At 36.1% G+C, this 13919-nt stretch overlaps 2 protein-coding genes across 3 annotated transcripts; one reads left to right on the top strand and one right to left on the bottom strand.

The window, feature by feature from the left end:
- Window positions 1-96: 96 nt before the first annotated feature.
- LOC124305487 (uncharacterized) lies at window positions 97-3247 on the bottom strand. Its single transcript, XM_046765003.1, has 3 exons — window positions 2861-3247; window positions 1792-2137; window positions 97-1705 (listed from the first exon to the last, which is right to left on the bottom strand). The coding sequence occupies exons 1-3, from the start codon at window positions 3042-3044 to the stop codon at window positions 1618-1620; spliced, it is 618 nt and encodes a 205-aa protein (XP_046620959.1). The 5' UTR covers window positions 3045-3247; the 3' UTR covers window positions 97-1617.
- Window positions 3248-4220: 973 nt separating this feature from the next.
- On the top strand, window positions 4221-13916 carry LOC124305478 (unconventional myosin ID). Of its 2 annotated transcripts, XM_046764986.1 has the most exons (15): window positions 4221-4421; window positions 6304-6410; window positions 7639-7834; window positions 8092-8311; window positions 8530-8742; window positions 8957-9157; window positions 9240-9441; window positions 9536-9705; window positions 9800-10060; window positions 10189-10433; window positions 10537-10699; window positions 10794-11126; window positions 11208-11398; window positions 11539-11787; window positions 11865-13916. In XM_046764986.1, exons 1-15 carry the CDS (start codon window positions 4333-4335, stop codon window positions 12073-12075), a joined length of 3051 nt encoding a protein of 1016 aa, XP_046620942.1. In that variant the 5' UTR covers window positions 4221-4332; the 3' UTR covers window positions 12076-13916. The 2 variants fall into 2 exon arrangements, with proteins under 2 accessions (XP_046620942.1, XP_046620943.1); XM_046764987.1 differs by lacking the exons at window positions 7639-7834; window positions 8092-8311 and having other exon boundaries at window positions 4283-4421.
- Window positions 13917-13919: the final 3 nt, after the last annotated feature.

Raw genomic sequence — 13919 nt, forward strand, 5'->3', positions numbered from 1 at the left:
TGGGTAACAGAAAAAAAAAAAAGGATTGCCCGTCGTGTCTGGTTAAAAGATGGGAAAGGAAGGAAGTGACAGGGGAAATAAACTGGAGAATTATAATGATTACGAGTAGTTCTTTAATCTACTACAATTCATAAATCTTATAGAGTTTCACAGAATGATTAAAGAAATAGCCAAAAACAATTTGAGAAGTACATATAATACAGTTTTTGCCTGTATAGTGATGAAAGCAATTAAGCATCAAAGCGATTTGAACAAATTCCAGTTTGTTCTTATCAATTATTCCTATACTACTAATTTTAATAAAGCTATTTGTATGGGTATAAAATTTATTGAGAACTGTTATTGTAGCAATCACCGAGAACAAGACCACACTCTGTACATTATTTCATGTACATACGTGTAGCTATTAAATTAACGTACTTATCAATTGTGCATGAAGGAAGTAATAATAATAATCATCAATACAATGCTAGACATACGAATTCAATGAAGTTACAGAATTTGACTCTCTAAAAAACATTTAGGAGCAAATGAAATAAAGCTGTACAGTCAACGAAAGAAAACATGGATTGGTATAATGCTCACAAGCAAAATAAAAAAGTAGAAAGAAAAAATATTATCGTGACTCTCCTCATTAGCCACTAAGGATGCAATGTGTATACATATGTTTAAGTATATGTGTAAAAAACTCTGTGATACAATTAATTCATAGATAGAACCAGTATAATACGTAATACAAAATCACATTTTCCCCGCAGAAACCAAGTATGTCTCTGACCACATCCTTGTGACAATTAACACAATTTAAAGCACAATCATAATGAGTGTTAAATATAACAGCTATTAAGTCAGTCTTACAGTAATATTAGTTAGATTAGTTAGTTAGTATTTTTTCATATCCTAAATTACACATTTTGTATATATGTATATAAAACTCTTTGTACCAAAACAGTTTGTTCTTCTTTCATCTTTTTTTCGTTCTTAAAAAAATGTGTAAATATTGCGCTGTATAGCAAGTTTGATTTACGAAAAGAGCTCTGTACTTAAGTATACCCGTGTATTTGTAGGAAACCATAGCATAGTATAGGAATCGTAAATTGAAGGAAAAGTAAAAAAAAAAACATTTTGTGAACTGCAAGTTAGAAGTGCAATAGTAATGCACGCTAATCCATGCAACATAAATACATGAGCTTTTCCTAGGTACATAGTGACAAAAGACCAGAAAAAAGATAAAAATAAGCTAAAATATTACTCTAATTATTCATCAGATTAATACTTGACATATCCATAATATTTATATAAGTTTTCCATAAATAACGACATGAATTTACATGTTATAAAAAATCATAATAAATAAAATAAACAACTATGTTATATATTTTGAATATGTGTGTGTGTGTGTGTGTGTGTGTGTGTGTGTGTGTGTGTGTGTGTGTGTGTAATGTGTGTCTGCCTGTGTGTGTTTATACTGTACAATATAGCACTACACAGATATTTGATCAATTACTTTCATCAAAGATTTGCGTTACAAACAAAACAATACACTTTTAAAGTGTTAGCTGCTCCGAACACAACATCTCGTCTTCCACTTTACCTGAGATAACGCGATAGCGCAAATCACAAAGTCAAGTATATGAAGATCAAAATCCCATTGAGCACACCAACAAAGTAGTTTACCTGCATGCTGTACCTTGACGACTGGCCACTGCAAAGAATATTTTAGCATATACTTTAAGAATAAGTTTGGCTGAAGGTAAAAACGAAGCTACCATCATTTACTAGGTGACCTACCTTTTTTTCAAGAGGCTCAAAGGGGATGGCGGATTAACTCCGGGTACACTACTGTCCTTGTAAACAATGTACCAAGTGAAACCCATCATTGCCAATCCGCTCAGAGTTGCTCGTATCCAGAGCCAATTGTTTCTTGAAAATCTGATAACGGCGCTGGACACCGCCTCTTCGTATCGCTGGCTAACGTTAACTAACTTTTCACCAGCAGTCACCAATCGATCGCTGCTAAACTCGAATCGCGGTTTTAGGCTTGATATGCTCATGACGGAGAGGTTGGAGATGCTAGGAAAAGCGGGCATTGACGGCAGTTTGTAATCGCCTTGGATTTGCCACTGCAAATCGACGCCTGGGGAGAGGAGGCACATTTGTTAATTGACAAAACACATCGCAAACAAATCTTCAAGCATGCACATATCGGTACAGAGGTATATGTATATTGGATAGCATAGGGCATATTCCAGGGATTCGGCACCACTATTGTTACGAATATTTTATTAACCACGGACACGACCCTGGGCTGGATAGGTGCTGGTCATCGGATAAAAATAGAAGGTCTGATTACACGAAATTCGTTCAACTACGATATATTACATATTCGCGGTTCGGGTTTGCGTTCGAATTTTGAATTCGCATTGGAAATGATGACGGATAATTTAATTTTTCTATCAGATTTTGACGATTCATCTTTTCCATTGCGATTTACGTTATAATTTCTAACGACTCATCGTGTACGAGAACGAATCATTGACATCGATTTTAATTTATCCGAGAAATATCTCAAGTCTCCTGCACGCTCACCGTCGGTTCGGAATTCATGTGGCGTCACCGTAAAAAGGCTCTTTAAAAAATAAAAAAAATAAAACAAACAAACTTTTGACACGGACTATTCTGTCCCTACGGCGATACCTGTAAGGGTGTACGTCATAATGCATATACATGCGTATGTAGATACGACACACCTGTCCAGGAGTAAACAATCACCTGATTGTACGCTACGCGTTTCACATTTATCATACTCAAATAATCTATTGTAGAGAACGACCCGACGCTCGTTACGTGAGTGACTTACCGTAATTCAGGAGTAATTTCCCGATAACAATCGACAGCGAGAAGCAGAATAGGAACAAGCTGAAGGTCCATTCGTTTATCTGTAACTTTTCCCGAAATCCGTGGTAATTTTTGTTGGTCTCGGTTTCTGCATGGCCGTTGTTACTCGGCTTCCAGCCGTTCGTTTTGGAGAACGACATGTTCATCTTTTAATATCTTTTCGGCTATTTAAAGAGCCTGCAAACTGCGACTCACACACTGTAATACCTGGCGCAGATTCTCCTTATGGGCGAGACACTCCCGACCCAACGAGAGGCTTAGGACCCACTACCCGATTCTTCGAGTTTCGACTGACTTCACGATTACTCACGCAACAGTGTAGTAACGGCCAAAAATAATCATGAACGAAATGCGAGGCCAGACACCCGCTCGCGTCGAGTGCGCATGCGTCAGAGAAAAAAAAAGAACTCGGGCTCTGAACTTTCAGTGCTGTATCAAGTTAGAACGGACCCATCAAACATCAACCGGAGTTGTTCTGATTTTGATTTCCGTAATATTGGGATCAATTTCAATTTGCAGTGTGTCATCCGGTGGAAAAAAAATCAAACTAATTCAGCCAGGCTGACAGCTGACCGTGTTTTTTCGTGTTTGGAGCGTAGAACAGGTATATTATTGATTATGTTTAATTAGTTTGCGTGACTTGAGTAATTTCAAACTCCAATAATTACGATCTGCCTTCATTAAAATCAAAAACTTAGGTTATGTGGTGATAAAACGACGCCGACAACCAGGCTCTGACGTCATGAGGACATTTTACAACAGCCCAGTCGAAACGGACATTAGAAATTGCAGTAATTGAATACCACAATTTTCTCAATCTCATCGTTGTCGGGGGGCTGAGGATCGTTGATAATCTAAAGCCAGAATTTCGACCAACTTCTACAGTTGCTTTGGCCGCCATATTGAATTTAGAGGGAATTTGTTTTTGCTAAATAACTCGCCAATTTTCGTCTTTTCAATAAAAATGGTAATAACCAAACTTCTAGGAAACTTAACTCTCTACAACTTTGGCCGTGACAATTTTTTACCTGCAATTGATACTTTTTGACTTAAACCTGAAAAAAGAGGGTGAAATTAAATTACCGCATTATCTCGTTTATTTTTAACTCTAGCGCATCATTGAAGATGAACGAACTCGTAGGAAATGAAATTCTCCGCCATTTCGATGAGAGGAAGATAAAATTGGGATATGCAATTATCGCGAAAAATAAGGCAGAATTAGGCTCCAGAATCATACAGCACTGTCGGTTGGTGGTTGCCGGTGGCGCTGAGGTGGTGGGAGCGAAGTTGGCATTTAGCATTCGTGATTCGTTTGCCGGCGAGCAGTACGCGCTGTCAGGTTGCGGTGTTTGAAAGATTTGACGTCAGTTTGCGTTCGCGCGCCTCGTGCGATAGAAGCGTTGGTTAAACATTACAACAGTGCGATAGGTATCGATGGCAGACCAGGAGGACGTCGGTATTGGTGATTTCGTCCTGCTGGACGAAATCACGTTGGAAAAAGTGGTGGATAACCTGTGTGTCAGGTAAATATAATATCTCACGTTAATACGCGCAGACGACGAGCGGCCTATAAGGTAGTTCTCGATCAGCAATTTTTTCTTTATTTGGTATAAAAGACGTCGAGGTTCGCTACCGGTTGAAAATGATATCCTCGTGTCGAGAAATCGGCTCGCAAACGTTAGCAGAAACTAGAAACCCTCTTGCGCCCCGATCGAAAGATACGGCTCTTCTTATTTCTAACGTCGACCGTAAAGAGGGCGTGGCTAAACAATTGCAGGTGGTTGCAACTTACATTTCGAACTTGAACGCGTCGTACGGCGCGCATATTAATGATATTTACTCGACGCGATTTACACATGTGGCAACGTGCGGCCTCGATAAAAATTTTAGATTTTATTCGGAAGAAGAAGAAGAAGAAGTTTAGTAATACACCCGTGAACGAACACTCGGAGAAAAAACTGTCACTTTATTTCAGCCCTCTCTATTTCTCTCTCTCTCTCTCTACGATATGTTTTTTACTCTATAAATAAAATCCCTCGTCGCGTACTCGACTCGGTTTGTCGGCGACACGCTAAGAGAAAACATTCCTTTGTCGTAAGTGTTAAGGATACTATCGCGCGTTATGACCTCATAGCGTTTTTGGTCTGGTGACGTAAAAATAAACTGCAAGGACGTTTTCGTTCCTAACGATACGAGCACACGTTTATGTACGATGTATGTACAATGAACGTATACTGCATAACACACCGCATGAATGTCCTACTATACGTATGTATCATCTGGAACATGAGTCATTCTCCAGCTCCTCACTCAACCTACGCCGATGATACATTCTCTCAATGTTGCACGTAACAATTTATGCATAATCCTACACGTTTACTTGCATACAATGAAAATTAACCGCCCTTGTAATCCGTATGCGAATACTGTTCGTATCGGCATATGTAAATCGGTATAATACGAGGACGATGGAAAAGGGTTTTCCACTTTACTTCCGAACTGGAGTTAAAGTTTCAATAGACTTTCGCCCAACAAATCACTTCTCACCCAAACCTGGCCAAATGAAAATTCTGAATTTATTCAAAAATATGTAAACTGTTGAAAATTAACTTACCCAGCCAATAGTGAAACCTTTCAAGAAAAAGAGTTTTCCAATCTTTGAATGTTCCAGAAGCAAGTTGTAATGTAATTGGGTCAGATCGCTTCCGTCATTCAGAACGAGTCATTCTAACTTTACCTACAAATCCATGTATTTTCCACAAATGAAATGCGTCAGAGTTTGATAAGAGATTTTTGTACTTTCCCAATTTTATTTCTTTAAGCAAACTTTGCTCTGAATTATCACTAAAAAATACTTTACCAGAGACTTTCCTGTCTTTTGTCTGTATTTTCAATTACGCGTGCGTTTTACAATACCGATACAATAAAGACGTACAACGTTGCCATTATTATTATTATTTCCTTATTATATCATCTCGCTGTACTGTTACCGTATATAAGTCACGCATAACTGTTATTATCTGAAGTGAGATTACGTTATCTTGTGAAAGAATGGGAAAATGGGCAGAAAAAAAAAACCATTAACTTCCACTGATAAAGCCAATCTCGTCGACCATTAGTCAAGGACAAAATTATATTTCTAAACAATTAATGGCTAATAATAATTACTGAATCGATCAAGAACTGCAGTGTCTTGAAGCTTGCATTTTATCGATTTAAATACGGTCAAGGATGGTCGATTCATTGCTGGAACTTGTAGAATCAAAGAAAACTTAGACGAAAATATCAGCCTTATTTAAGAACAGGGGTATATGTTTAAATTAAAAAAAAAAAAAATTCCCTGGTGTTCACTGGGAAAAGCAAGTTCGATGTATGATTTTTATTTATTTTTGTTCTTATCGCTAGATTCAATGGCGGAAAAATCTACACCTACATCGGCGAGGTTTGCGTCAGCGTCAACCCGTACAGAACTACAAATATCTATGGTCACGACCAGATTACTAAATACAAAGGTAACCACTGCGGCCAATGTTAGCTTTGGCTATCTTGCACTATCTGTGCGCAAATATGCTATCAGAAAGACGTTTTTTTCAAATTGCGCTTAGCTAGAGTATCTACACTGAGCCGAGTTATCGCACAAGCTAGAAATGCACTTGTCGCGTATACCAGTTCAATCTTCATTTACCGTTCGTTGCTGTCCGTCGAACATTTAACGTCAATATTTCCGAAAATCAAGGATTACGTCTGCCGAATATAAAATGAATGTCCTCAAGGTGACAGTGACACATTTGTCTTATCTATGAAATATCAATGGCAGAAAATGACACAGATAGAAACTATGAGTCAGATACTCGGTAATTTTGATAAGGATATATAATTTGGAAACAATTTGATAAAGTGCAATTGATTTTATGTAACGCTGAAATGTGTCCACTCACACACTCTGGAAGGTTAATGAATAAGAAAACATTTCCGTGAATTCAAACTTTGTTAATGTGTCTTGTTTTTTATTTTGAACGTTGATCATTTTCTAATAATATCGTTTCGATTCTAGAACAACGGTTGAATTCCGAAGTTACTATTAGGCAACATCATTGAAAACAGAGAGCGAGTTAGATAATGAATGTTGACTTTCCAGTTCTAGTTACAGTAATGAGTAACAACAAGGGAAAGTCGACTCCAGGTTCACATTATAAGTCAGCTGTAAAAAGTAAAGTCACTCTGCTTGAAAGGAACGATTTAACTGTAATTAGAAAACTATTAATAATCGTCTGAAAAATCAACTTGTGCACCAAGCATTGGTGTAGAGCTAATTTACTTATCTGTTTAAATTTTTATCGTTTTTTTATAAACCGGATCAAATTAGGTATCAAAGATACATGTGTAACTTTCGTGATAAATGGAATTTTATGTGCCTATAATTCTAGCCAAATTAGTCATACATTATTAAATGTTTATCGTGCATCAACGAGCCATTGAACTGTAAACAATGCAGATGACAGGGTAAAAACAGGTGTGTAAATTGAATCGTTGAGCCGTGCAACGGTATTCACTGTGACCATTGTATCGCGATGAAAAAAGGTTCTGCTTGAATGTCTTACCATTATATGCAGTTTAGTCGAATGTCACTCACAATTGATCGATTTACTATCAATCAACTTCCATGTTGATAGTCTCTTATCGTATGCTACACGTTTGTTTGTTCAATGAGAAGAAAGGAATTTGCTTTGAAATTTTCAGGAAGAGAATTGTTCGAAAATGTGCCGCACATTTTTGCTATTGCTGATGCGGCGCATAGAGAGATGAAACAGCAAGGCCGCGATACCTGTATAGTTATCAGCGGGGAATCGGGATCAGGAAAAACAGAAGCTAGTAAAATTATTATGAAATATATAGCAGCTGTGACAAATCAGGGAGGCCAGCAAGAGATCGAAAGGTACGAATTTCGCTTGAAGTAAACTTTGGTTGATGTCAAACTCGTTTTATTGCGATGAGACAAATCTTTGATTTTCTACCATTGATCATGAATTATATGCAACGGATAAAAATCATCCTTGGTTTTGATAATGAAAAATAGAACCTGATTATTTCCATATTTTTTCAAAAGAAAGGTATGAGTACGTATTCAAGTAGCCCGATCTTCTTACGGATACCATTTTTTCCTCAACGTCGACTGATTATAATTACTTTCAGAGTAAAGAATGTACTCATACAATCAAACGCGATTTTGGAAGCATTTGGTAATGCAAAAACAAATCGTAACGACAATTCGTCGCGATTTGGAAAATATATGGATATAAACTTTGACTTCAAAGGCGACCCTATCGGAGGTCACATTAGCAACTATCTGCTTGAAAAATCCCGCGTCGTACACCAGCAAAAGGGAGAACGTAATTTCCACTGCTTTTATCAGGTATGATTGATGGAATTGAATTACGTCAAGTAAGAAAGAAAAAATTCAGTACGTCTGTGTTATGATTACATTGAAAGTATGTTATCAGTACATAATCACCTGTCGGAATAGATAAAACTGGCTGAATTTAGAAATGATTAATTTATGCCGACTAAACATTGGCTTTTATATCAACGTGCACTCAAAAATGATACTACGAAGAAATTAAATATTTTCAGCTACTCAATGGATGTCCAGAGGTTGAATTAAATAAATTAGGATTACTCAGAGATCCTAACGAATATCATTACGCTAGGCAGGGGGACACCAGTCGTACCGGCAATTCAGACAGAGCTGACTTCAAAACTGTTTCATCTGCATTGACAACTCTCGGATTTTCACAAAACGAAATCCAGACAACCTGGAACATAATTGCAGCCATTTTACACATTGTTAGTTTTAATAGTTTTTTCTAAACACAAATTTTCTATTATTTTATTATCGCAAAATTGATCGCGTCACAAGTAATCAGTTTTTTTACCCATGATTAAAGTCACTTGATGGCAATTTGTTTCTTTTTTTATTCAACAAAATACTATATGAAGTCTTGTGACACAATTTAGAGTAGAGAAAGATCTTTGAATTAAATAATGTTGATTGCTTCAGGGAAACATCAAGTTTTCATTGATCGAGGAAAAATTATCGATTGATGGTAGTTCCCTGAATGATGCGGCTGAACGTCTTTCCCTAAGTCATCAGGACCTTAGCATTGCTCTTTCACAAAGAGTTATAGCTGCAGGTGGAGAAGTTATGCAAAAGACGCATACTCTTGTAGAAGCTGAATACGGCAGAGATGCTTTAGCCAAGGTGAACGAATGACGGATTTTTATTGTATTACACAGTGTAGGCCGTGTTTTTATCATTTATTTTATACACAATTACCTTACAGGCGATCTATGATAGATTATTTACATGGATTATAAACCGAATTAACGATACCATAAATGTCGACCAAACCAACATCACTAAGACCTATAAAAGTACACTGATTGGTGTGCTTGATATTTACGGTTTTGAAATTTTCGATGTCAACAGTTTTGAGCAGTTTTGCATAAATTATTGCAACGAAAAATTGCAGCAGCTTTTTATCGGTTAGTAAAGAGATAATGTTACCTTTTTTTTTTTTTACAAATCAAGGTGCGACGACGAGGTGCATTATTGTAACTTGTAAATTTAAATTCTTAGAGTTGGTGTTGAAGCAAGAGCAAGAAGAATACAACAGAGAAGGCATAGCATGGAAGAATATTGAATACTTCAACAATCAAGTGATATGTGATCTTGTGGAACAACAGCACAAGGGTATTTTGGCAATTATGGATGAAGCTTGTCTTAACGTTGGAAAAGTAAACGATGCGGTGCGTAATTTTTGTACTTTCTTAAAACTTCCGACCAAACCAATGAATTGAAAATCAACAGACTTCATTTAATTTAAATTACTTCCGCTTACAGATGCTCCTTGAAGCTCTAGATAAAAAGCTTGCTGATCACAAACACTATACTTCAAGACAATTGAGACCAATGGATAAAGAGCTCGAGCATAAAACTCATTTCAGAATCAAACATTACGCAGGTGACGTTGTGTACGATATCAATGGGTTCATAGAGAAGAATAAAGACACTCTTTTCCAAGATTTCAAACGTCTATTATTTGGAAGTAGCAATTCTATAATCAGTAACATGTGGCCAGAAGGTGCTCAAGACATCACAAAAGTGAGTATCAGATATTAGTTATCGAGAGAGAGTTAAACTATCTTTATTTCGATACGAGCTCAACTTCCTCTTAGCATAGTCATTACTTTCCCATTTTTGTATTAACAATATTTCATCGCATTCTATAGACTACGAAACGGCCGTTAACCGCCGGCACCTTGTTCCGCAACTCAATGGTTGCTCTAGTCAAAAATCTAACGAGCAAAGAGCCGTTCTACGTCCGTTGTATCAAACCCAACGAAGTCAAATCACCGGTTGTATTTGACAATGAAAGAGTTAGTCATCAAGTAAGGTACCTGGGATTAGTTGAAAATATACTTGTCAGAAGAGCCGGATTTGTATACAGGCAACGTTACGATAGATTCTTGAAAAGGTAATTACGTTTATCAAAATATTCAAATCGGGGAATCATACTTCTCACCAAGTATATTTAGACGCGACCATTATTATTAACAAATGCGTACTTCGCTGCGCAGGTACAAAATGATTTCACAGTATACCTGGCCAAACTTCAGAGGTGGTACCGATAAAGAGGGAGTTAGAACTCTGATGGAAGAAAAAGGTTTCGCCGACGACGTGATGTACGGTCATACTAAGATATTTGTACGGTCCCCTCGTACGTTGTTTGCTCTTGAAAAGGTAATTTTTTCTTGACCCGAGAAATTTTGCAAGCAGTCGATTTAACTACCAAGTGCAAAGAGAGTCATAATATGATATAACAATTTCATTTCAGGCAAGAAGCGACTTGATACCGGGTATTGTTATATTATTGCAAAAACAGTGGAGAGGCTATTTGTGTCGGCAACGTTACAAGAAGATGAAGGCCGCTCTTGTTATAATGGCATATTACCGCAAGTACAAACAGCGTTCTTATATACAGCAGCTGGAACGAACTTTCAGAAATGCAAGCTCCCTACGAGATTACGGCAGGAGCTTGCCATGGCCAGCGGAAAATTTTGCTATCAGACCTGTTATACCTTCCTTGAAAAAAATGTATGCTAGATGGCGGGCTTGGATGGTACTCAAAGTTATTCCCAGAGAAGATTGGCCGCAATTGCGAATCAAGGTTCTTTTAATTGTTCACTTTCTCATTGATTCAAACTCGGGCGACCAGATTTTCTTATTTGTAAGAATTCTTATTTTTTAGATGGCAGCTGCGTCCGCGTTGCGTTCTAAACGACATAATTGGGGTCAAGAACGCCGCTGGGAGGGTAATTACTTGTCAAAACAGGACGAAAATCCCCACAGCAGTACTTTCAATACTTCGATAAATAATCTTAAAAATACAGATCACTTTACGTCAATACTCTTCAGTGGATTCATCTTAAAAACAAATAAGTAATGCAATTTTTTTCGCTTAGACACTTTTATAGCATTATCAAATTTCTGACTTAACTGTCTAATAAGCTTTCCTCTTTTTTTTTACTTCTGTCATTCTTAGAGATTATATTTAATGCTTTTCTTTAACTTGTCCACAGATTTCAAAAGGTTGCTGAGCGAGTTTTTGTCGTAACCGATCATGCTGTGTATAAACTTGATAATTCCAAGTTTAAGTCCATGAAAAAGGGAACCCCGTTCGCCAATATCACTGGCTTGAGTGTTTCTCCAGGTAAAGACCAGCTCATAGGAATCCATACCAACCTGGGAAACGATTTCATATTTTCAATTCTGAGCAAAGAAGACAGAGTTGGTGAACTTGTTGGCATTCTTTGCAACAGATTTTATCAGTAAGTCGAATCTACTATCGCATTCATATTTTCTATGTAAAATTGTCAACATTAATCAATTTGAATTCTCCTTACAGGCTACAACGAGCTGATCTCCCGGTGACAGTTGCATCGTCATTCAATTGCAAGCTTGGCAATAAGAGTAAAGTAGTGAAAGTTAATGTACAGCCCGAGTTGTTAGAACCGACATTTAAAAAAGATGGTAGTAATATTATTTATGGTATACCTCCGTCACCCGCTATCAATAATGGAAATGATACCAGATTAGACATCAAGCATGCTAGCTAATTTCTAACTGGAAATTTATACTTACAATCAAGATCCTTGCGTAAAATATTCCAAGTTACGTGAGAAAAACAAAAAACACGAAATATACATCAATATTTCATAACTTCCAGTATATTTTCTTGTATATATTAATAAGTATTTAATGCAGCGATAGTTGGCTGTACTTAATACAATTATAAGTTTCCATTTTTCAAGCATTACCTAACATCTGAGAAAAACTTTTTGTTTTTTAATTCTCTTTTACCCCCCAACGGAAGTACGTGCCTTTAACCTTTATTGATTTGAAATGATGTTGTTAATTATATATGTATAAAGTATGATACTATAAGTACCAAAGGAAAACAAATTACTTTTGACATTTGTCTGTAATTTATATGCATTATAAGAGTGAAAACAATGGTGCTTGAGGAATGTTGGTTAGCCTAATAGTAGTATTTCTTGATTAGTGAATAATAGCAAAGATATATAATATTTTTGATGATACGGTTCATTTAAAACGACAGCTTCTTACGAAGAGATTTCTTTTAGTACGATGTTCACAAATCAAATAATATGTATATTTCTAGTTCCATAATTGTCAAACATTTGTTTGATGTGTTGAAACAAACTGTGAACAAAGCTTGTTTCGATAGATGATTACGTTTTACATATTTTGAGGAAGTTGAAAGAAAGGGTGCAGAAAACTTGCGTCATATCCCAAAGAAATTATTGACGCTTTAAAATCGACGTACTTAAAACTGTGATTGATGACGAGTAATATTCCCAATCAATTCATTATATTTCAGCGTAATACTGCTTATTTATTAGAATCGTTACTAACATAGTTTTTATCCTCACAACTAATGAAATGTAAAAAAAATCAGACACAGAAACAGAATGTATAAGCATTGAACTATATAGATATACACAGGTTATATACATTTTAGTAAAACGTCAGTACACCGGTATAAAACTATTAAGCATTGTGCCATTGCATGAAAAAAAAGGAAAAAAAATTATTCTCATTCATAAGCTTGATATTTGATGAGAGTTTCTGTAAAATGAGTCCATTACATCTACTTATGGCGAATGTTTTTACTTGCTTGTAATTACTATATAAATCAATTTTAAATTATATTTACATAGAATGTAAGAGATTTGTTACTTAATACGAGCGTTTGACCATGTTCAAAACAGAAACGTTTAAATGCGAACAGCATAATGCGAAGTGATACAATATCAGAGAAACACGTGAATTACGTGCACAAGTGCCATATAAATTCTTTTCCTCTTATCGTTGAATTGACATGATACATACAAACTTTAAATATTTTCTAACGTGTTCCAAAGTGGGGAAAAGAAATTCTGACTTACCACGAAGACGCAGTAATTCAATTCCTACTTTTTAACAGAAACTGCACCATTATACATGCACTGTCAGTGATGTTGAAACTTAAAACTGTTTTTACTACGGCCAATCTGACGATAGGATATACCTAACTTCAGATTTGAAATTTTAAGCATTTACAATTTTCGAAACGTTTTCCCGAATTACTATTACACAATCATGAATTTTATTCGCTCGATTTTATGTGAAGTTTCAACCACGAGTATCGATAATACAACTGATGTCAATATTTGAAGATATTTTTTTCTAATACAGATTTCTATGTACTGTTATACGTGCCTTAATAAATAATTAAGTAAAAAAGTTTTCTGCTATACTTTAGTCTTTAAATTAAGAGGATGAAAAATTGTTAGTAAGTGTATAAACGATGATTCGCATATAATTTCTGTGCAGGATAGATCATCAAGTTCAAGAAAACGTACAAATTAAACGAATTAGATGATGAATAATGAAAGAA

The sequence above is a fragment of the Neodiprion virginianus genome, chromosome 5, assembly GCF_021901495.1.
Source record: "Neodiprion virginianus isolate iyNeoVirg1 chromosome 5, iyNeoVirg1.1, whole genome shotgun sequence".
In the NCBI taxonomy this organism is placed as follows: domain Eukaryota; kingdom Metazoa; phylum Arthropoda; class Insecta; order Hymenoptera; family Diprionidae; genus Neodiprion; species Neodiprion virginianus.

Coding starts and splice junctions, on each gene's coding strand:
- LOC124305487 (XM_046765003.1), bottom strand. CDS start 3,044: ATGAACATGTCGTTCTCCAAAACGAACGGCTGGAAGCCGAGTAACAAC. Junction 2,138..2,860: donor GAAATTACTCCTGAATTACG/GTAAGTCACTCA, acceptor TCCTCTCCCCAG/GCGTCGATTTGCAGTGGCAA. Junction 1,706..1,791: donor TTGAGCCTCTTGAAAAAAAG/GTAGGTCACCTA, acceptor TATTCTTTGCAG/TGGCCAGTCGTCAAGGTACA.
- LOC124305478 (XM_046764986.1), top strand. CDS start 4,333: ATGGCAGACCAGGAGGACGTCGGTATTGGTGATTTCGTCCTGCTGGAC. Junction 10,061..10,188: donor GTGCTCAAGACATCACAAAA/GTGAGTATCAGA, acceptor CGCATTCTATAG/ACTACGAAACGGCCGTTAAC. Junction 11,127..11,207: donor GGCCGCAATTGCGAATCAAG/GTTCTTTTAATT, acceptor CTTATTTTTTAG/ATGGCAGCTGCGTCCGCGTT.